The 24,649-nt window shown below is 40.5% G+C and overlaps 1 protein-coding gene across 7 annotated transcripts in view; it reads left to right on the plus strand.

Moving 5' to 3' along the window:
• Nucleotides 1-5,329: 5,329 nt before the first annotated feature.
• The window catches only part of Qki (QKI, KH domain containing RNA binding), a 107,722-nt gene continuing 88,402 nt past the window's right edge, over nucleotides 5,330-24,649 (plus strand). For 4 of the 7 annotated variants that reach the window (XM_075950867.1, XM_075950875.1, XM_075950885.1 and 1 more), the window contains exon 1: nucleotides 5,551-5,840. In XM_075950867.1, the coding sequence (XP_075806982.1) occupies nucleotides 5,699-5,840 (142 nt within the window). In that variant the 5' untranslated portion in view covers nucleotides 5,551-5,698. Of the gene's footprint in view, nucleotides 5,841-24,649 lie in introns of all 7 variants that reach the window. The other 3 variants (XM_075950896.1, XM_075950905.1, XM_075950915.1) reach the window with 1 other exon arrangement.

The following is a 24,649-nucleotide window of genomic DNA, read 5'->3' on the forward strand; positions in this document are numbered from 1 at the left end:
CAAGTCCAATCAACCCTGCTGCATTCTCATGTGTGTGCAGCTCTCTAGTGCAGCATGGGCAACTAACTCAACTCTCTTTTCCCCAGCAGTCACGAGAAGATTCCTTTTCTTTGTACGACACCGGCACTATTAGATATGGGAGCTTAATGCGTGAAAGATCTCACATGGTGATCAGGTAAAATACAGAGGAAAAAAAAAGAGGCTATAGCTCCCGGGCATCTGGATTTAATGTATGGAAGGGCCAGCCACCTGTCCAGTCACTCCCTTTGAAGGTCTGATGAGAATCACAGGTCCAGGATTTACTGACCGTGGAACCAACCAGTCATACTACTCTCTGAACCTCACTGTCTTCAACTGTAAAATGGAGGTAATTATCAACTCAGGGCTGCAGTGCACTGAAATAACCAAAGTGCCTGACACCCCAGAGGACTCCTTTTGGTCTCTCACTGACCTTCTGGGAACTCAGTCACTTACGCCACACAATTACCAGAAAAATACATTCTGCCTCTAAGTTGTAGCAAGGGCAATGCATTTGATCATATGTCTGAGGATGACATGAGTAGTTATAGCCTTTGCTTATAAAGTGTTTACCCACATTAGCTGTTTAAAATTAACACAGTGTGAACCAAAAGGCATCTATTGAGCATGCTAAAATAACCACTGACTCAGTCTAAGGGACCTAGATCCTGAAGGGAAAACCATGGAATTAGCCCAATCCAGAGAAGCACTACTGGAATTAACGCCATGAGTCAGTATGAAACTGATCAAAACAGAGCGCATTTGAAGCTCATTCTCGCGGTCCTATAATTAACAGTTATTTTTTACTTGGAGATCTGTTCAAACACAGAATGAAGGTCAGATTACATGACACAAGGGCCCACATCCTGGCTCTCAGTGATTTTACCTCTATGGTTTCGTTTAGGGTCAAATGAGCAGAAACCTTACACGGGTAGTTAATATGTAACTGCTGGGCAGGGGTTGGAGCTGCATACTGGAGGGCTATCTGAAAGACCTTGGTGGTCTAAAGGCTGCACAAATCCTTCTACAGCCGCCAAGGGAGCAGAGCTCCCCATCTGACAGGACACAAGCAAGCCTCATGAAAGGAAGGCCTGCTGCTAGCTGACACTCCCCCCCCCCCCCCCCCCCCCCGCCTTCCCCCCAAACACCACCATCCCTCAAGGCTCCATCTACATTCTCACCTGACATCTGAAGTTGACCAGAGTCCCTAGATCGTTTTCAGTGCTTCCAGCAGCATCTGATAAACCACTTTACAATTAAAGAGGACACTAAAAAGTTCTGTAGAGTTAATTATACAAACACACCTAGATTCCCCCATCACCTTTTATGGAAATTGAAATTATTTTTTAAAAAAAGAATATTGGGACCAAGAGCTATGAAACATTAAATCTTAGGTTTAAAAATAAGTTTTAGTTCTTGTAAAAATGCCATGGTGATAAAAAACAGATGTGCTTGGATACTCTAAATTTTTATTTTAAATGTCAAAAAATGCAGTAAGCTGGTAGAGCCAATGTTGGGGTCCAGTGCTAGCCCGGACTCTAAATTATTTCTCTGAACCAAATCCCAACATAAATTATCTCTCTGGACTGGCGTGAAGGCGCGGTAATAAAGACACAACTCACATGACTTTATGGGGAGGGAGATTCTCAGTGGTCCCTCATGAAGTCCTAAGTTCACATCCTGAAGAATTCCTCTCGTTTATTCTCCAAGCAGTCTTTATACCAAAACTTAACTGAGGCTAAAATACATTAGTATTCTGTCTCCTAGGTAACCAGGTGAATGGCCTTTTGTCATGTCCAGAACTACCTGTCTGCTGTGTATGCTAGCTGTCATGTAGGCTTGAATCAGCATCTCTATAAGGCATCCTCCAAATTACAAAGGAAGGAGCAAAACATCCTGACCTTTTGTTAGGTTAGGGACAGTCTGCCTGGCAGGATATGTGACCCATCTCACATGTGGCTTATGGCTTGATGGCTTGGCTGCCATGCCATATAGAAATATGGGCCTACAAGCCAATGAAGAGAACAGAAAGTGAATTTCCACTCCTGCCTAATACAGTGTTAGGATGAATAGCCAATTTTAGTGTCAACAGAGTAGATGACACGCTTTTTCACTGAAATAAGCCAATACAAGGGTCTTCACATCCCTGTGTATGTGTATCTTCATGTATATTCATTCTGCTCATTTTGGCACTGTAGTAAGATATTTGTAATAACACAACTAAAGGATTTGAACAATAACAATTGTTAGAATCATACGCTTGAAAGGTACACATCCCAGGAAGCTCTGCAGTCTACATTGCATTCCTCATTTTGAGTGATGAATATTATAATGAGCCCACAATGCGCAGAAGCAGGAATGTAAGACAGAAAACGGAGGGTCCTATGGATGGACACCTGGGGAAGGTCAGTGGCTCCAAAGACAGCATACATGCTTCTTGTACAGCCAATAAAGTGTTTCGAGGCAGCCAACCATGTCATCTCTCAGATATGGCTGCTCATGCCTCCAGACATGTTGGATGAGCACCAAAAGAAAGAAGCTAGATGAGAATTTGGACCTCCAGCATGCAAGTAGCACCAGACACTCCTCTTTGGAAGTGCTTGGCTTGGATACCTACAAATATGAAGGCTGTTATGGGGGTCAGGAATTCTAAAAAGAATTAAGTCTTTGATGGCAAACAAACTAACCCACAGATCTGACAGGGCATGTGAGAACGAACAGAAAATTTAACAAGAAGTAGTGGTTGCACAAGAGCTGGTGTGGGAAAGCTTCCCAGTGGGGACAACACGCTCAGAGCCCTACAGACGCCAAGCAGCTGGACAGGGGAGCACGTCATGGGGAGAGAGCCACATGCACTTGAAGTCTCTACTGTTTCCAACCAGAGGCCCATCAGGGGTTACTCCACAGGGAATGGAGATGCCCCACAGCATTGTTTTGTTTCAACTACATTATAAAACTGGTTGAATCCATGGGTCAAAAATGATGGCCCACTGTCATGGGTTCAACGGACTGGACCGGGTCCGTAAAAAGGGGGAACAGCACTCTGGTTGGCCTGCACAGCAGACAGGACTCATTAGCTGTAGTGCTGTGTAAATATTTAGTTTACCTCTTCCTCTTCGGGGTTTCCTCTTCTGTAAAAACGGGATGCCAGCATTACCTAAGACATAGGACTGCTCTGATTGACTGAACTACAGCAGTTAGGGCCCAGGAAGCCAAACAAACCAACTTGGAAAGGGGACTTCATCTTGCACAGTAGAGAATATTCAGCAACAAAATATTTTAAAATATTTTTAAATAATATGTAAGATACAAACTGCTCATTTATCTAGGTTCTGAAGAAACATTTAGAAAAAGTAGAAGCTGCTTTTTGATCAAATTGCTATTTCATGCCTTCACATAAGTTGTCTAAAGAGATAATTAAAGTGAATAGTCTATAGTACTAAGAACTATTATAGTTATTGTTGGAAAATTCAATTAAAAATAGAAAAATTAAAAATAATTGACTTATGTGTTTTTAACTTTGTCTATCAAGGCAACTTCATTTGCTCTATCAAAGTAACTTAATTAAAAACAAAAACCAAACTCAAACCGTGGTCTTTAAATGAAATTGCCAGAACCTACTGGCCATGTAGGACTATTTAAAATTGCTTTAAATACATTTGGTACCACAGCAATGCTCTTTAGAATTTGTGTAAAGCAAAGTTAAAAAAACAACCACCACCTCCCTACTTACGTTCACATTTAAAATATAGTGACATGATTCACAGAAAATCACAGCCAGGGACAACTCTGAATACGGTTAATTTGATAATCTTGTCTACATTTTAATGGAGCACGTTATAAAGAACTTGCAACAAAACATGGATGATGCAGATTTAATGACTGACAGTTTCTATAAATCACAGGACCTCATTGCTGCAATTCACAAAATAGTTCCCCAAATATCAACGGCAGAACTCCGTCATACAGCATAGAAAGCCCTTTTCTGGCGCACTGGTTCCCCCTCTCCAGCCCCCCTGGACGCAGAAATAGATGTTGACTACTTCTCCCCCAGCCCCCGCACGTGTGCTCCTCACACCGGCTCCCCTCCTCTTCTGCGGGCGGCCGAGGAGGCTGCGTCCCCGCTCCGCTCTGCCCCGAGGATAACGGGACCGCGAGGAACGCAGCCCGCCCGCCTGTACGCCCGTGGGTGCGCACGCGTGTCCTGTCTCCAACACAGTCCGGGGCCGCCTAGCAGCACCGGGCGACTCGAGGTCCGACACGCGTGGGGGAGTCTGGCTCCTGGGGAAAACCTCCCTGGAGTTCCGCGGCGGGCGAGACTGCGGTGCGGGCGCCCACGCCAGCATCACAAGCGGGATTCGGACTTGCCCGAGCCTGGTGCGACGGCCGGGTACTCCCCCACGCCACCCCTCGGCCCGCAAGGTGGGCGCCGTGCCAGAACGGTTCCGCCCCGCTTCTCGGTCCGGACGCCAGCGCCGCCCCCCAACCCCCCACGCAGGCGCGCTCCGGGCCCGCCCCTCCCCCAACGGCGCGCTCTCCTCCCGATAGGGCGGAGCGACCCTCGGAAGGGGCGGGGCCACAGACCTCGACGCGCGCACGCGCTTTCAGCCTCACGGCTACGTGTCGGGCCACGTGACGCCCACCCGAGAATCCCCCAGTGAAGCAACAGGACGTTAAAAAAAAAAAAAAAGATTTTTTTTTTTGAGGGGTGGCGAGGAAGGTGAACGGAGAGGTTTAAAAAAAGACAAAAAGGAAAAAAAAAATCCCCAAACTATAGTAACGCGCGCAGCGGCGAGGCCGGGGCGGCGGCGGCGAGCGAAGCAGAGTCCCGCCGGAATTCCTCTCAGCCGACGCGCCCGACCGCGCCCGCCGCCTCAGCGACAGCGAGCCGACGAACCAGCGCCGCCGCCCGCGCCCCCCTCAGCCGAGACCCCGGCCCCGCGCAGGCCGCCGCCGCCAGCGCGCATCCCCTCCGCCGCGGGCCCGGCCCTCGTCCGTCCGTCCATCCGTCCGTGCGTCCCACCCGAGCGGCCAGGGGCAGGGGCGGCGGCGGCGGGCGGGAGCGCGCCCAGCCCCGTAACGGCCGCCCTGCGCGGCCCCGCCCGCCGCCCGCCCCCGGCCCTGCCCGCGCCCCTCCCCCCGCCGCCGCCGGCAGCGCCGCCTGAACTGAGGCGAACTCCGCCGCCAAGTGAGTGAGGAGGAGGAGAGCCGCGGAGGAAGAGGAGGAGCGCAGTCGGAGCGCGGCGGCGGCGGCAGCAGCGGCGGCGGCGGCAGCGCGGAGCGCCGCGGCGGACAGCACCGCAGACTCGCGAGCCTCGGCGCAGGCGGCGCGACCGGCCGACGAGCGGCCCCTCCGGCTCCTCGCGGCGCAGCGGCCCCCCGCGCCGCGCTCGGCCCGAGACCCGCCTCCACCGCCGGCCTCGCGAGGGAGCCGCGCCGGGCGGCTGAGGGAAGCGGCGGCGGCCGCGGCTCGTCGGGCCGGGCGAAAGTGCCTGCGGGGGGCGGGCGGGCGCGCGGAGCCGGCCGCCCCGGGGCTCGGCGCGGGAGCCGGAGCGGGAGCCGGCGCGGAGCGGGACGCCGCGTCCCGAGCGGCCGGCGGCCGGAGCTCGCCCCCGCCCCTCCCTCCTCTCCTCCGGCGGCGGCGGCGGCGGCGGGCGGAGTGAGCTGCGGAGCCTGGAATATGGTCGGGGAAATGGAAACGAAGGAGAAGCCGAAGCCCACCCCAGATTACTTGATGCAGCTGATGAACGACAAGAAGCTCATGAGCAGCCTGCCCAACTTCTGCGGGATCTTCAACCACCTCGAGCGGCTGCTGGACGAAGGTGAGGCTCCCGACCCAGGGCGGGCACGGCGGCCCGGGATGGCGGGGCGGCGGGAAGGTCAGGCGGGCGGGCGGGCGCACAAAGGCAGCGCGGGCGGCTCGCGGCGGCCCGGGGCCGGGCCAGGCCCGAGGGCGGACCCGGGAGCGCGCGGGGCGGCGGGGCTGCGGCCGGCTCCCGACGGCGCGGCGGATAGGCGCCCCGCCATCCCGGCCGATCCGGCCCCGGCCACGCGAGTCCCCGAGCTCCGCCGCGCCTCGCCCGCGGAGCCCCGGCCGAGTGGGCTCTTTTCGGGGAGTTGCGTGGCCCGCGGTACAGGAGTGGACTGAGAAACAACTGAAAAGTAGTGCTTATGTGGCCGAAGGCGAGGACAAAATGACAGAGCAGGGCACTTTTGTCCTTTGTTTAGGGAAGCGAGAACTGTTTGGGAGTTTAACTTCACTTTTTTTTTTGGTGGTGCTGGGGGGGGGGGAGAGGGGAGTACGAAATACCGCGATGACAGACCTGAACGGAATCCGAGTTCGGAAGAACTGGGGCGGAGGGTTTAGCTCCCGGCGTATCCGCTGCCTGCGTTTGTAGGGCGGGGAGCTGGAAGTTTGGAAGGACGAGAATAAAATAGAGCGAAAGTTTGCTGAAGCCGTGCTGGGAGCGCTGTGGGGAGCCAAGAATGACTAGAAGATGAACGCTGGTCAGCCCCGGAATACCTTTAAGAACTTCTCACAGCAGCGACCTGGAGTGTTGGTCTCCAGTAGCCCTGGAAGTTTCCTTGGACTCCCTGGGCAGGGTGCGGGGGAATGGGACCAACAAGTCCATTTGGAAAATCGAGGAGTGGGGAGTTCCTTTGTTTTTTTAAAAGTCTCCGGGAGGACTATCTAAAGGAAGCTGGAAACTGCTGTTGTGCAGATAACAATGGATTTTAGGGTCTTGAGAAGAATCTCGAAAATTTTCAAATGCAGCTGGAGAAATCACGCTTAAGGAGCTGGCATGTCAGGGAAGAACAAAAGACTGAACATCTCCGACCTAAAAGATGGTTGAAGATTGGTCCTCACAGCTTCTATTGGGCGGGAGCCGTAGGCAGGACTTAAAAGAGAAAACACTCGGGGATTCGTATAAACGTGCGACAGTAACGCATCGAAAGGGGCATTTTCCACTGTTGGGTCCGCGTGTCTGTTCGGATGCCCCGGAGAAAACTTGAGTTGCCCCTTTAAGGGGTTTAGCTTTTCCTATTTGTGCTGGCATTTGAAAGATTGTGGAGGCAGAAAAACTTTCTGGAATGTCAAAAAAAAAAAAAAAAACGAAAAAAAAAGGCTGGAACTCTTAAATTGAGTATTTCCAAATGTGAGCGCTAAGGGGCGCCAGTTATTTTTTTTTAACGTTGGGCATGTTTGGAACAAAATTGTGTAGCACACTTAATAGTCTGACCTATATTGAGTTCAGTAAAAACTTCAATTTTATGTCTTTATCCATAAATATGATTACAGAGAAAACGTCTAATACACTGGATTGGTCATTTTCGTGATATTAGTGTCCAGTTTATTTTGAAAGAGTTTTTAAAAGTACAGTCTATGGGCAATCTCTTACACAACTAGACAGCTTTTAAAATGACTTAAAATGCATTCTTAAAATGCTCTGTATACTCAAGTGACCTAGTGGAGATTATAAAAGTTTGGGTATGCTGTGCAGAAAACTAGTAGTAGGAGTTTGTTGGGTTAGTTGTAAAAGACTGCTTATGTGGTCTTTCAGACTACTCAAAAATAACTGCCTTAGTTTGAGGGTGGCGTAAGTCTTCCAGCTGGAGGAATTTCAATTATGTCATTATTTCTGCTCAGGCTTGTTTATTTCTCTCTGGTGAGAAATAGTAACCCTTTGAGTTTCAACTGTAGGAGAAAGCTAGTGTAACATTACTGTATTCAAAGTAATGCTTTTTCCCCCTTTTTTCTCAGGCTCTCAACTCACTCTGTCTATACTCAGTCTCTGCATCAGGCCAGTGTAAAGAGAGCTTCAGTGCTGTAGGCAGTGTTTACAGTAGACGGCAGAATGAGTAGGAAGTGATTGTTTTCATTAAACCAGAACAAACCTTGCAGGAAAGGGGCTAGTCCTTAATGTGTTATAGGCGTTTTCCTGTACTTCTTAGTCTTATTATAAATTTAATTTGACATGAAGATACTGGTTTCTTAAGTGCACCATCATAATTTTCTTGTTAGATGACTTAATTGTGAAAATTGGCAACTTGTGCTTTCCCCCTTATGGCCTGCTCATTGTCCAAAACAAATTAATCATGACTTCTGTTTGTGGTTAGGGATTACACTTTCTTTTGTCTGTAGTGCTTGACAGAAAAATTACTTTTAAATTCAGATAAAACTAAGTTTCACTTTAAGGATTCTACTGTTGAATGACATTAAGATAGTCTGCTCTCTGATAATTAGGAATTTTGAATGAGACTGTCTAGCAATTTTATTTGTAAAACACTTTTCAAACAGTGAGCTTTTGATACAGTTCCTGTTTAAGAATTTTCAGTCTGCTAGTGAGGAATGAAGGATTCTGTTGTTTTCTGCTTGTTAAAACTTGAATGATACAAAAAGAGTGCTCTGATTGTTGCCAGCATAAAGTAGCCTGTGATCCATAATTAGCCAGGTAGTCAGCCCTTGCCTTGTTGGCTTTTGATGCCGCTTGGTGAGTTGTGTCAGTCTTCCCTAGTGTCTTCGTTCAGCAGGGATATTTTTTAAATTTGAAAATATATTTTAGGCCGAGTACGTTCTGAAATAAAAGATAAAACTCAAGTTAATACTTCTAAGACATAAAGAATCTTTTCCTTAAAGGTTAGCCCAGGATTGCAAATAAAACGTGTGTCTTAAACTGCTTTCTCTTCAGATTTTAGCTGACTCCCCCCCATACTATCCCTAGAAAAGAACAATTACAAATTATTTTTAATAAAGATTTACAAATTATTTTTAATAAAGATTTTTCTTTGCCATGGAAATGAAAATCTTAAAGTAGTTGAATGCAAAACATGTTTTTAAAAAACATTTTATAATTTAGTGTTGAAAATGAGCAACAGTGAATAATAGAAAAATATCAGTAGAGGAGAAGGAAATGTGATACTTCCGCATCACATTTTCCAGTTTTAATTCACTAGGCAGACTTACGGATGAGAGAGAAGCTGCTGCCATGAGGATGAGAAGTGTGGTTTGAGGGAAAGGGCAGTTTGAGTCTTTATGGAAGCTATCAGGAGACGTGAACAAGTATGTTAGATTTTGCATTAGTGGTTTGGAAATGTTTTCAATTTCCAGGTAATCCCTTTTTATAATAAAATTTCCCACTCTTTTAAAATGTGAGAATATTTTTAATTAAAATTGACTTTGCTAGTTACTTTCCATATTCATGTTTGTCTTTGAAGATGTGGCCATCGTTGCATGTTACACCTTTTTTTTTAAATTTTAGTTTCCTTTTTTTTTGAGAAACTTGTTTGTTCATATATGCTATGGCTTAAAACTTTACATGCTGTAGATATTGAGAGGAATTAGGTTATATAGTTTGTTAAATTTTTAGTTTTTGTCTAAAAAACAAGCCATGTTGACTGTAGGTGTTATTTGTGACATATTTTACTTAAGGTGGGGTAATTAACCCGTTCTTTGGGAGCTAAAGCACTGCTTTGTAATTCATTAAGAGTTGTAGCAAGCTGGTGTTGGTCACCGGTTCTCTCCTGTGTGCTCCTCTTGTGGATACAGTGGGAAGGACAGACGGACCATCCACGTCTCTGCTAGGTCGTTACTATGCTTTCACACTGTTCTCAGGAACCTTGGCTGCTACAGAGCAGGAGGGTGGCTGGGACTTTAAGCTGTATCTGGTTTATGTGGTTCATAATTAAGGTTGTACTGTTAAAGGTACACACAATTGAGTTTGTACTAGAAACTATAAACTCTGATATCCATGTTTCTCAGTGTATATGATTGTATTAGTGCCTTTTCTGAAATGAATATGAGGGTATCAAGGTACAAATTTCGATTTGATTGAGAGTGAATGTGTGCCATGATAGGGACCTTCAGAGCTGTGTCCCAGATCTGCATTTGACCTTTTAGGTGGTTTCTGAACATTACATGTCCTTGTTAATTGTGGCCCTGCCACTGTCCTGGAGCCGGAGTGTCACTAGTTTCTTATCAGATCAAGTGGTTTCTAGTATCCCAAAGGGAAATAGAGCCCTGTGACAGAGTAAGACAAGTATAATAACTGTTACTGAGACCTTAATAAAATGGGGGCACTTTTCCCAGCTAGTTTATTTAGATAGGTTTTTATTTTTCTTTCTGTTATTTTTATTAAGAAATTAGACCATTTGATTCTATGGGCAGCTTTTTATAAACATAGTGGAACTGCACTTTTATTTGAGGAATTCAGTGTAGTGAATGTCGTTTGTTTGGTGCAGTTGTAAGCAAAAATTACCCTCTGTCTGAAAGGGAATGTGCTGTGACATTATTGGGTTTTGTTTGTCGTTAGCTCAAAAGATAATGCACTGAGCAACTTTCTGCTCTTAGTATGTCATCTGTTGGGAATAGCTAAGAATCTATTTTAAGGCTGAGGGAGGGATGATAGGGAAATGGACCCATGTTAGGAGGTCATGATTAGAGAGCTCTGTGCCAGTTTCTTACATGGCTGACTTGACCATTTCCTTTCCTCTCCTTTATTTGACTTTAAGACAAGAATAGGAATTTTCAGTGCAGGATTTTTTTCCCCTTGCAATGAACTCTTTTAGAAAATTATATACCTTTATAAAAATTGACTTTTAAGCTTTAGGGGACTCACGTTGCTTATTTGATGTCTAAATGAGATTACTTACAGCATTATTTTCACTAAATATAAAAGCAAAATAAATATAAGCACTAAACTTATAAATCAGTATAGTTTGTTAGGTTATTGTGGCTGTATTAGGAAAAGGGTCTATAAACACACCATTTTCTGTCTGGTGCTACTTTTTATGTAGTTACCATTATTGGAACTTAGATCTGATTTGTTTTTGTGTGCCTTGTTAAAAGTGATTCACTGCTTGTGTCCAGTCAGAACTTGGAAGCAGACATTCTAATGTTTGAATTTAAAAGCACATCACAACTTACTCCTATTGCTTTCTAGTTTTTTAAAAATGCTTTTAAACAAAATACATAAGTGAAATTAAACACTAATACTTTAAACACAAAGCCATTTTGTAATAATGAGTGATAGCTCATGCTTTTTTTTTTCCTCTTAAAAATCTCATCCACCCCTCCTTGTATTATCACTATCTGTGGTATTTTTGAATAAAGTGAAATGTTGATTTTACTTTATTACTGTCAATGAGAGCAGGAATTAGAAGTATAAGATTCATTTGCTTAAGTAGGGTAAGTTTCTAGCCGTTCCTTATCCCAAAGCATAAATAAATAGTCCACAAATAGAAAAATCTCAAATAAGTGCTTAATTTTTGAAAGTTGACATTTTTGGAATTACATAGGTAACTTTTTAAAAGACATTGACTCCTAAAGTCAATATGTATAGGCCTTGCATCATTACTGCCATTTTTATAAACAAAATTTGTCAATTTCAGGTTGTTTTGGATCCTCTTCAAAGGGAGTAAAGTGCCACAAAAACAGGAAAAGGCAGTTAACTCCTCAGATTGGTTCTATATTGCAGTCATGATATAAAGAAAAGGCATGCTTGAGAGTGTGTAAATCTGTGTATCTTACAGGAAGACAGCAGGTGAGTGCTGCTGACCTTCAGTGTAAGGCAGGAATCAGGTTTTGGAGGTAGTGACTAATTTGTTGGGTCAGGATTGAAAAGGGAGTCAGTTTTTAAGTTTTGTTCTGCCTTAGTACAAAGTAGGTCATTACAGAGTCAGGGGCATGATCACCTTGGTCAGTAGTAAGTTATAATTGAGCTAATTTTATGATTTAGAATACATAGGGCAAAATTAAGCAAAAATAATTACAGTCTTAAGAGTATACTTAAGAAAATAAGAAAATTTGGGGGCTAGAGAGATGATCAACAGTTGAGAACTGAATATTTTTCTCAGAGAACCTGGATTCAGTTCCCAGCACTTATCCGATGGATCACAAACCATCTGTAGGTCCAGGGAGATCTGATGCCCTCTTCCAGCCTCTCTGAGTACCAGGCACTCAAGATACACAGTGCACAGTCAGATGTGCAGGCAAAAAAATCCACACATAAAATAAGTAAAAATGGAAAAGAGCTGGATTTTTAGAATTGAAATGTTTCATAAGCTTCCATGTTATACTGTTTCCCCAGTTTTAAAATGGTCTCATAAATAGTGTGGAAGGGAGTATAGGAATAATGGCAAGAAAGGCATTTCTGAGATGTGTTTTAGTGGAGAGAACATACTACTTCAGAACTTCTAGGGCCTGAGATAAGAAGGATGTAGATACAGCAGTCTGGAGAGGGTAAGCCAAGCTGTAGCAGAGATGCTTAGGGTTCTTCATTCTGTACACTGATTTGTTTATGATGTGCCACTCTTGTAAGGGTTCTGAGAAGAAAGTTGCAGCATATTTCCATGCATATTGAAAAAGTGTTAGTGCTTCCAGTTGTAAACAGAAAGAAAACGGCAGTAATTTTTGCCAGTTCTGTCCCATTTTGGACAGATTACTGTCAATTTTGGAACTAGAATACCTAGTCTTCCTAAAATAGCTGAAAATAATACCTTTTTTTTTTGATAATTGAGATTCTAAAAGTTAGAAACTAACGAAGTGCTTAGATGATTTAAATGTACTTGAACTTTTATGTAACCAAAGGATAGAGCCTCAATTCTTAAAATAATGTTCTACAAATGAATTCTGTTTTTTACTACTTATTTACTGCTGCTGCTATTTTTATTATTGTTATTTTTAATAACTATTTAAAGAAAGCAATATTTCTGATTAAAAGATTTAATATAGAGGTTTAATATTGTTAAGAATTTAAAGCCAGGAACTTAAGTGTGCTTCAATTTTTGATCTGCATAAAGCTTGTTTGTTTTAAATCAGGAAGATAACTGGAGAATGACACTCTAGAACAACAGATCTCAACCTTCCTAATGCTGTGACACTTTAATACAGTTCCTCATGCTGTTGTGGTCCCCAGCCATAACATTATTTCGTTACTACTTCATAAATATAATTTTGCTACTTTTATGGATCATAGTGTAAAATTTGATATGCATGATATCTGACCCCCATGAAAGAGTTGTTTGACCTTAAAGGGGTTATGACCCACACTTTTCTAAGGGGAGATGATTGTGAGTTGGGAAGTAGGTGTGCTGTATTCTGTGTCTTATTCCCATGCCAATATATGGAGGATAAGTAACTGTTCATTTTTAATTATATTTAGAAAATCGAAGTAGAAGGCTCAGTTCTTTGCCAGTGGTGTTACAGTAATTTTATTACTTAGATGCTGTTATATGCTAAGAATTGAATCTAGAGCCTCATGCATTTTAGACACTCAGCACATGCTGTGTCATTTGTTTTATTCTTATAAATGGAATCAACTCCCTTTCCAAACAATCCATATTCTGAGGTAGAAGGATATAATATGCGGAAGACTGCTTATACAAGACATTTCTGTCGACATGATTAAATTTTATTTCAGATTTTTTTTCCCTTCTTCCGAGACAGGGTTTCCCTGTAGCTTTGGAGTCTGTTCTGGAACTAGCTCTTCTATACCAGGCTGGCCTCAAACTCAGAGAGATCTGCCTGTCTCTGCCTCCTGAGTGCTGGGATTAAAGGCCTGCGCCAACACTGCCTGGCTATTTCAGTGATCTTTATGGGTGTGCTGAATTGTTGGACTTTTGGGGTGATTCATAGTGAACTTGTGTGCAAGCTGAGAAAAACATACGGGATTATGAGCGTATGTAGAAACTTGGCTGCGAGTTGAAAAGTTAAACATTTGTGTATGGTTGACTTATTCCAATCCTTTTCTGCACGATGCTGGGGAACCTAGAGCCGCATAGTACATAAGCCCCTTCCTGCAAACTACAAAGGTAGTTTTCTCTTTAGACCAATGCTTTGTGTTTTATCTTGGCAGAACAGAAAGAGAGAGGGGGGGGAGAGAGAGAGAGAGAGAACACGAACGCACGTAGATCTCAACCCAGTTTTGGTTACTGAAGAGAGAATTGAACTATTTTTTATTTCTAAGTGAAAGTTGAAAAGAATGAAGAAACTCCTTGCTTGTGTTGACTCTTTGGAATTAATTGACTTGGCTTGGTGAGATGTTTGTGAAAGTGATGTGTTAAATATGTGTTACCAAGCATAGTAAAGATTTGCTGAGGATCTTACTATAGCCAATGAGTTCTGCTTCTACTGAACTATATTTTCAGTATTGAATAAAATACAGTAGAAGTACATTGGTATTACATTCTTAAATTTTGTATTTTTCAAAATTAATGTTTTCTCGTAGTGACACCACAGTAACAAAATAGATTAATGGGTAAACAGTTAATATTTGGATTTTTGTAATTGCATCTAGGATGTTCTTTATACCCGCAGTGTCCAAACCAAATCGTTGAATTTTGTTAAATTGCCTCACTTTACCTTCTATGTTCCTTTATGCTTTGTAGCTTTAGTATGTTTAGTAGTTAAATATTTATTTATAGTTTGGTATTTGTTTTATATGTTTAAGATAGGGTCTTTGCTTTGTATATCAGACTAGCTTTGAACTCATGTAGTGCCGAATTTTAGTAGTGCCTCAGATTTGTGATGATCCTCCTGCCTGAGGCTCTGAAATGGAGAATGCCATGGCACTTGGTTTAGGAAGTTAGATTTAAAGGATAAAGTAGGTTGAAGTACATCTTTGGAATATATCAGAGGTGTTGCTGTGTTCTTTAAGTTGTATCACATGAGTAGAGACAGTAGTCAGTTTCACTATTAGTGAAACTCAGATGGTTTTGTTTTGTTTTTGAGACAGTGTTTCACTGGTACTCACCCTGTAGACCACTCTGGACTTGAGCTCAGAGATCTGCCTGCCTCTGCCTCTGTAGTGTTGGCATTAAAGGCGTGCCCCACCACCCAGCTAGATTGTTTTCTGAATCATGACTAGAGGTGCAGTATAAGAGGTATAAGAGTCTGGGTGATCCGCCAGTAAAACAAAGTGTTTTTGTCTGTCTGTCCGTCCGTCCTTCCTTCCTTCCTTCCTTCCTTCCTTCCTTCCTTCCTTCCTTCCTTCCTTCCTTCCTTCCTTCCTTCCTTCCTTCTTTCTTTCTCTTTTTTGAGAGAAAACACACATTGCATTTCTGATACACAGTTGCATCCGTTTTCCCAAAAATGTTATGTCAGTCTTCTTTAGAATCATGCATATAGACCACATTTTCTTTATTCATCTCTCTGTTGTGGGATGTTTTGATTAAAATGTTACTCAGCTATAGGTATGATTTATGAACCATTCATGCTGTGGTCTTACAGGTTGCTAATCTCCCTGAATTCATTTTATTAGAATTTCCACCATGATGCTTTCCTCATTCTAAGCAAAGCTATTTAGATTTATTATTTAGTTATATAGATTTGCTTGCTGCTCTGTGGTGACCTTTTATAATCAGCATTATACATACAAGTTGTGGTTATGGGTAATCAGATTGGCTCCTTTATCTTGTGGAGTGTTTCTTGCTTTTTTGGGCAATGTATTCTTCAACTACCCCGAGTATGTTTTCTGCTCCATATATAAAATTAGCCTTTTTACTAATATTCTTTGCAGTTCTGAATGTTGTTACAGACTTATATTTAAGCGCTAACAGTATTATTGTTGGTGTTAGATAATTTTTAGGCTTTTTGTGAATGCAGCTAGGTAATATTTTATTCAGTTTGTGTTTGCATATTTTGATTGTTTCATGGCAGTTTTAGCTTTTTTTTTGCCCACACCAGAGTAATATTTTTTTTTAATTTTATGTGTTTCGGTGTCTCATCTTCATGTGTATCTGTTTACAACATGTGTGCCAGATGCCCACAGAGGCCAGAAAGAGGGTATTGGACCCCTTAGAACTAGAAAAACAGTCTTAAGCCACTATACGGGTGCTTGGGATCAGGTTTGAGTCCCCTGGTAGAGCAGTCAGTGCTCTTAACCACTGAGCCATCTCTCCAGCCCCCAAATAATATTCTTTTTTTTTTTTTTTTTGTTGCGTGAAAGCTCATGATTTTATTGTCTTCATAACAAGATCAGCTTAGAACTGGATCACTTGGCCCTTTCTCTTCTTATCACCTCCGAGTTCAAAATGCTTCATCTCTTATTAGCCAGCATCCTCTTAGATCTGCAGTTGGGCTCCACACATTCCAGTCTCAGCACAATCTTCTTTATAGTTTTCGCCTTTTTGCGGAAAATAGGCTTAGTCTGCCCACCATAGCCACTCTGTTTCCTGTCTTAACGCCGCTTTCCCTGGGCATACAAAGAATCTTTGCCCTTCTTGTACTGGGTCACTTTGTGGGGTTGGTGCATGCCACATTTCTTGCAGAATGTCTGGCGGGTCTTAGGAACGTTCACCATGTTGGCGGGTGCTATATTGGCACAGAAAGAAAGAGGGAAGGCCCCCCAAATAATATTCTTGATGGTGGCATAAGTGCTTACTTGATTCTTTCTACTGTGTAAAGGAGATACTCTCAAAATCAAAGTCAACAAACTGCTAAGTAAATTAAAATTTTCTTGTTTATTTTATACATTGCAAATTTTATGTGTAACTAGTGATTCATATTTCTGGTTTGTTTTGCTTTATTTTATGTGTATTTTTTTAGTTTTTTATTAACTCTTGCTGTTGACCTTTCGATGCCTACATTTGCTGTGTAAGTAAGATCTTTTATTGTATCAATTTTAGTAGCTTTAAACTCAAACCCATCGGAGATAAGGACAACAAATATCTTTTAAATGAAAAGTGTGTGTGTGCGTGCACGAGTGTGCGTGTGTGTGTGTGTGTGTGTGTGTGAGGGAGAGAGAGAGAGAGATAGATAGATAGATATGGAGGTATGATCCATACCATATTTTAAAAGAAAGTTTTCTCTTTAAACCAGTGCTTTGTAACTTAATCACTAAGATTAGGAACAGAATAGAAAATATCAGGAAAAGAGTTTTTATTGGTAGTGAAAATTATTTACACTTTTAAAGTTGTATGAGGTAGACAAGCCTCCTTGGTAGAAATGAAGCTTCGAAGCTGTATTTCTCTAGCTGTAGAATCTCTACTGCAACCTTTTTTCGTTAAGAATCCTTAACAGTAAGGAACTTACATTCCAGCAGATGGGGATGTCAGTACACACAAGAGCATTTAGTGACTAAAATGTGTTGGGAAGTGATCTGTCAGAAAAGAACCTTTTATTCTTTACCTTGTAAGGGAAGGGTTGCTCAGGATGAGTTGCAGTTGCTTGAACTTCCATTGTGGAGTGTGCCTAAGGTATATCTTTAAGAGACTGTGTGTTGGCTATTTAATGTAACTAGCAGATAGATTACACATTTTTTCCCTTCAATGCTTTCTGTTTTTATATCATTGAAAGGTTGTTGGGGTGGGGTAACTAAGCTACATACTAAGCACAGCATTTGGGCATAATCCATACAGTTCTGGATCTTAGATCAAGTGATTGTTGTTTGGTAATGTCAGAAAAAAATGAGTCATAGCTCACTCTTAAATTTCATATGAAGAGAAAGTTCTTCTCAGGATCATAGTTTATTGCAGCTGTAAAAAGTTATCAGCAGTTAACCCGTCATCTTATCTCACTTTATTGTCAGAGTTTATAGCATTGTAAGATTTCTTGTCTTTTTTTCCCTTAAGTAAATATTATATATTTTGTTTTAAAATGTGTCTTACAGTTACTGAAAAATGCTGTTTGTTACTGATTGGAAAATATGTGCCTTTTTAAGTTGATACATTTAAATTGTTTTTTATAGTTTGTTATATTAGTTTTCTTCCAGCTGGAAAATATCATTGTTTCTCAGTCACTAGAAATTAAACTCCCAGTATAAGGCGAGAATGTGTCTTTTATTCCTTTGTTTTTATGTGGAGACCTAGGGAGGAAGAACCTGTCAGGAACTTTGGTATAACTATACCAACTTGCATTTTAGATGTTGATTTTTTTTTCTGTGATTCTTATAATATATAGAATTGAATGCAGAAGTTTTCAATTCAGTTTTGGTAGGAGTAGTGCTGCATTTATCTTGAAAGGGGAGAAGAGTAGATGAGAATGCTCAGTTTGCCATGCAGTGTGTTGTGGCACAGTTCTGGGTGGGGAGTGGGGGCATAGGCTGGAGGATCTCTCAATTCAAGGCCAGCCTGTTCAACTTGGTGAGTTCCAGGACAGCCCAAGGACTATGTAGAGAAACCCTGTCTCAGCAACAAAGACAAAAGAATGGTAAGTTTGATGTGCATATTTTGAATATTTCTGTAAACTTCTGAGGAACTTGAATTCTTTCCTTTTACTAATTAAAAGTTGTTGGAAAGAACTTTTAATTAATATTCTAAACAAATATTCCTTCTCTTAAGAAAAATTTTAGATAACAGTTAAAAAGTGAAAAACCACATATAATTAATAGGTACTGAGTTTTGGTGAATTTTTTTCTGGCCCTTAATAATGGATGTGATAAGATTGAGTTCCTGCTGAAATAGTATCCCTGTGTGTTGTTTCTTTAAAACAAAACAAACAAAAAACCCACAGTGAACATTTTCCCCTGTGTATCTTCTAGCTCCATTTTTCGTTGTTGTTGTTGGCATTTGATGTTGTCAAAGTGTATTAGTTACTGAAGCTGGTGGGTTTTTTGTTTTTTGTGGTGTAGTGGTGATTTTTTTTTTTTTGACATACCACTTTGCTTTTAGGATACTTCTGTATATAATGTAAATGATTTCAGAAGTCTTTTACTAAGTCTCAGAAAACCTTTAGTTACTAAATATTGTGATTGGGCCAGTGAATACCAAATTTATAGTGTGCAATACATTTAATGTGTTTTTGGTGCATTAAGTAGAAAGTGATTATTGTGATGTAGTGTTTTGAATTGCAGAGAACCTTATTTCACATACCAATTTTTAGTGTTTAACATACTGAAACTTTATTGTATTAAAAGTATGTGTGGGAAATTATGAGGGATGTATGAAAACTTGAGAATTGTTCCGTAGTTACTGAGTAGTTAAGGTAACTAAAACAAATTAAAGCCTGGTGCTAGAAAGATTGCACCGTTAGTCTGGGAGGTTCTCCAGTGAAAAGAGGTGGGCTTGGTGTTCTCAGAGGACTTAGAGGATTTAAGTAGAGAAGAGTTATGGGATGTGCACTAAACCCAGGAACAACATTATGAGTATAAATAGAATAAATAGTTCTCTGTGAATTTAACTTTAAATACCTGGAGTTTATGCTTTGATTAAGAGGTAACACAAGAGCTGTTGAATGTGTTTTCTTTTCATAGCTTAGTTGTTTCCCCCTTGACCTGCCTCCACATATCTGCTTTGAATCTGTTTTATGAGCATTCAGTTATAGTGCAGTGCCTTAATGTGACAAGTCGCTGTACTTGCTACTGCTGTTTTTCCCTTTCAGATTTTTTTCCCCTCTGGTTTTGTCTCCTTTGGGGTACTGGGATAGCTTACTTTTGAGGGACTCAGGGAGACAGGGTCTCATGGCTGGCCCTGAAGTCACTGTGTAAACTAAAGGATCTGGTAGAGTGGTGACCTAAGGCTTTGGGTTTAATCTGCTCTCAAGCAAACGATTGGTGTGTTTGTTTGTTTCCCACAGAAATACTACAATTCTGTAGTTTTTGAATTGAAAAGAAATTTGCAACTCAGTCACAAAAGTATGAAGAAATTTTATAGTCTAGACCTGGGTTTCTCAACCTTCCTAATGCTGTGACCTTTTAATCCATATAGTTCCTCATGTTGTGGTGACCCCCCCCCCCGTTATAAAATTATTTTTGTTGCCACTTCATAACTGATTTCTTAAGTAATGAATTATAATGTAAATATTTGATATATTGGATATCTGGTATGTGTAGGATATCTAATACATGACCTCTATGAAAGAGTAGTTCAACTCAAGTTGAGAATCACTGGTTCTAGACAGTTTTCAGGAATGGTAGTTTGGCTCTTCTGCAGAGTGTAGCTAAGTAATACTATTAGCAAGTAAGAGTGCCTGTAAGCCTAATCGTTAAGGAGAATTTTGTTTAACTGTTAATTTATGCTATGTAGCGGTCTACCCTCAGATGTGAAGTCTCAATTATTTTAAATTTTATTACTTAACACATCTCCCGGGTCTTATTATTTTTAACTTTTTCCAACTAGGAACAAAATTAAGTATCCAGTGTACAAACTCACACTATCATTAAACCAATGTTGAACCAAAGACAAGATGCTCTAGTTTCTGTTGCAGTTGCCACCTGACTACTATTAGTACCATTTGTGTTGATGGTCTGTATTGACTATACTTTGTAGACAAGATGAAGCTTCCCTAAATTTTGAAAGGTGTGATAACTTGAGAGATGTCTCTTAAAGCACATTATATGTTTTTTTTTCTCTTGACTTAAAAATATAGAAAGGGGAAGTGAGGACTGAGAGTCTGTATCCATTGCTTTGCATATTCAAGGTCCTATGTGCAGCCCAGTACTGGGTTGGATGAGTATATAGAAAGTGAAATGTGTTGGATAGGAGAATAATAGTAGTTAAGGAAGATCAAAAGTAAGATATGAGTTTGAAAAACCCAGGTTAGTTTTTAGGTTAAGGTTCGCCTGAGGCATCTTACTGGATGCTAGGGATATAGCGATGAGTGAGATGCAGTGATCTGGAGACAATTTCCCAGAACATGCCCAATTGTAGTTAGAAACTTTCCTCTGTTCTCTCTGACCCGCTGGTCCCTGCAGCTGCTTTAAAGTGATCGTTCAGAGCCTTAATATTAGTGATAATTGTTTGGCCAGTGACTCAGGCTTCTTCTGGCTAGCTCCACGTATAAATTGACCCACTTAAAAAAAATAATCTGCGTATTGCCCCATGCCCTGTGGCTTACTTACTGGTAATATTCTTGGATCTTACTTCTTAGACAACTGCTGGCATTTCCCTTCTTTCTCCGGTCTCTCTGTTTGGATTTCCCATCTAGCTGTATTCTGCCCTCCCGTAGGCCAAATCAGTTTCTTTATTAATCAGTGGTAATATACAGAGGGCATCACCTAACTTTAAGGAAATATCTTATTTTCTAGCAGGAACATGACCATTTCTTTGAGGGACGTATGTTTTATAATCTGATAATTCTTCTTTCTAAAGTTTAAACTTAATGTGAGATTGAGTTTTTTTCTTGTCTTTACATTCTAAAATGAAAATACCAACTATGTTTATATGAGATTTGAGTTTTTGGCTTGCTAGCCAAGTTTCTTAAATGCTAGTTACATGGCTAATCTTTAAAATACTAAACTTCACAAATGAGTAAGATTGTTTTTCTAAATATATTAACTAGTTTAAATGTAACTATTTGAGAAGTATTTCTTTTCTGACTCCTCTCCCCCAAGTATATCTTCTTTGTAAAGGAACTGTTAGAGCTTTATGTAAACATTTGTCTTTGACTTTTGGCTATGTGCCCAGATGGTAAAAGTTAAACTCTTAAGCCATGAACTTGTAAACAATGAAATAAAAAGATAAGCGTTTAATTTGTCTTTTTATTGGACTTTGGAAATATTCTAGACTCTGACTTCATCTTTGCAGTTCTTTACAAATTTCATGTTTGGGAGCAAGGAGAATTATACCTCTGTAGTAGAACGCACCTACCTATTAGCACACTAGTGGTTTTTATCTCTATCATGGCAAAGTAAGAAAAGTAAGTTAAAAAATTAAAATTAAATCATTGAAAACTGAATGTTTAGTTACATTTTCTCTAAAAGCCTTAAAGCATGATATTTCCATAGAATTTAGTTTCCTTAGGTTGAACAATTGTTACAGATTTTCTCCGTGTGATAGGGTACTGCAACTGGTTGAGGAAGTTAATGTGTGAATGGATATGATGGTTTCCTTAGAAAGATCTTGCTGTTAGCAGTAAAAAATGTTTTTCTTATAGTTCCTGTGCAGCAGGCCATGGAATAAAGCACATTTTTTATAATAAAGGTGATGAATTTAATCACAAACTGGCAGCCAAATGGAAACTGCAGGCCTTGATACGGGGAGAAAATTGCCTATAAAGCAACTCTTGAGAGAAGAGGCTTTTAAATTTATCCACCCATTTCGACATTGAGGAGAACAGGAATCAGAGGATACTTTGTTTGCCTGCTTAGTTCAGATGAATGACATTTGAGCTTTTTACTTAAGCTAGAGACAGTTTATAGTTCCTTAAGCTTAGGCTTTAGGAATACACTTGCTTTTTATTAAATATTTTAAACATGGTTGCCGTTTCAGTACTTGATATTTCTAATGAATTAAAATCCTTTTACTACTATGCTTGTATTTCATGTTTCTTCTGTGTATGTGAGGAACTGCACACTTTGTATAAGAAACTTATTGAATGCCATTGGTCATTACTTTAAATTTTTTTGAGTTCTTTGAGAATTTTGTACATTGTATTTTGATAATATTCATTTTCTTCCTCCATCTCTTCTCAGATCATTTAATATCCACTCAACTTTGTGTCAAATTTTAAGAACCCTTCACATTCTGTAGGTGTCAGCACTATTTTGTGTTTTACCTGCTTATGCTATAAAATTTGAGCATAATGGTGGAACTTCTATTATGGGAATCTAAGCTCATTTTCTTTTATTTACTTTAAGTGATTAATTCTTGTCATTTCTGAGGAATAACACAACCCTTGATAAACTATAGAGTATTTGGAGTGTTTAACTCTTGAGTCTTGTTTGGTACATTGTAGCATGCATTTTGAAATACCTTCCCTAAACATCCATGATATACATTAGTAGATGGCTATTTTAGATTCAGAGAATTATTTGTGACAAGTGAAAACTGAAACCCAGCCAAGGATATTAAATGTTCTAACCGTGAACGTGCTGATGCAAAACCTAAAATGTTGTTAACCATAAAATTATTAAGCTGGGTGTAGTGGTATACACCTTTGATCGCAGCACTTGGAAGGCAGAAATGCAAGGTGGATCTTTGAGTTCCAGGCTTGTCTGGCCTATGTGTGAATTCCAGGACAGCTAGGGCTACATAGTGAGAGTTTGTCTTGATAATCCCCCTCAAAAAGGCAAAAAACCAAAATAAAACAAAACAGCAACAAAAAATGGGGGGGGGGCAATTTAAAATTAAAATATTAGAAGTGTGGGATTTTAAAGGGAAATAAAGTTTATTTTGAGGTTATTAGATTAAATTTATTAGATTTTTTTGAATATACACCACTGATGAAATTGGTTATTTTCTGGGCAGTACAGTATAATAAGTATGGAGAGTATGTTTGTGGTAAATTTGTTCTCAAGTGTAGAGTGAGAGTTCAGTTTTTCAAGCAGACATAGGGACTTAATATTTGATGATCAAAAACAAGGAAGGAAAAAAGGGACCCTATAAATGTTCTGTAGTCAGGAGACAATTTATTGAGGTTACAGATTGATGAACAATATGAAAACCAAGAATAGTGTTTCTTTTAAAAATACTAAAATATGAAACAGTAATTGCATTTTTTTTTTTTACCGAAAGTAGTTTTATTTAATTATTTTCAAGTGCTAATAAGTCTTTGGAAGAGTAATTATATTACATTATATGAAAGGAGACCTTCGCTTGTAATAGTGAACATAGCCCATCTTACCATCACTGAAATTTGCACCGAGGGCACAGAATTAAACCTTAAATTCCAGCACTTGGAGGCAGAGGCAGGTTGATCTCTTGAGTTCCAGGGCTACACAAGAGAAATCCTGTCTTGAAAAGCAAAACTAAAACAAGTTAAAGAAAAAAGAAGTTAATGCTGTCATTCAATTATCAGTGACACATTATTGGTTGGCCATTTGTTTCACTTGATTTTAGTAAGCTGTGGCAACTTACAAACATAGACAGAACCATGATTAATATTCCAGTTGTGTGAACTCTATTCTGTCTGACCAGACAACCGATGTATGACAAGCTTTAATTTATTTTGAGTATTTAGATGAATGTGTGACTGTGTCTTTACATTACACCTTCATTTTCCTATTCATGGCTTATGTGCAGGTAGTGTGTACTAGATGCTTTGAAAGTAGTCTTTTAAGCCAGCATGATGTTATACACCTTTAATCCCCAAACTTCAGAGGAAGAGGTGGGTGGATTTCTCTGAGTTAGAGAATAGTCTGGTTCACATAGTGCATTCCAGGCCTGCCAAGGCTACATAGTGAGACTTTGTCTTTAAGGGAAAATATATATATTACTACTTTAAAAATATATAGTACCACTTTAAAAAACTTAGTTTGTGAACTGATAGTTTGTTTAGTTCTAAACAGAGTTGGAGAGTCAGTTTTTCTCTTATCTTTCCTGGTCCTTCCTAATATGGAATTGAATTATCTTTCACCACTAATTACCTCTCTCAGGGTATGTTGACTGTAAATAGCTTGATTTGACAGTGTCACTCTGTGAAAAAGTACCTTTCTTTTTACTTAAAAACTTGGCAGAGGCAGAGCTGCATGGGCTTTGGTGTGCTTTAGTGTATGACATTGAGATCTAGTTCCTCTTTATCAAAAGAAAAAAAAACAGCACATCATACTTAGAAGATGTACATTAGGTTCCTTTCAACACTATTTACCCCACTAATGATGATTTTCCTTTTAAAAATTATATACATGTATGTATATATAGTGTATGAGTGTTTTGCCTGTGCATATGTCTTTGTACCATTGCATGCTCTGCCCACGACGGATAGGAATGGCATCTGGTCTCTTGTGACTGAAATTACAGACAGTTGTGAGCTGACGTG

The sequence above is a fragment of the Microtus pennsylvanicus genome, chromosome 1, assembly GCF_037038515.1.
Source record: "Microtus pennsylvanicus isolate mMicPen1 chromosome 1, mMicPen1.hap1, whole genome shotgun sequence".
NCBI lineage: Eukaryota > Metazoa > Chordata > Mammalia > Rodentia > Cricetidae > Microtus > Microtus pennsylvanicus.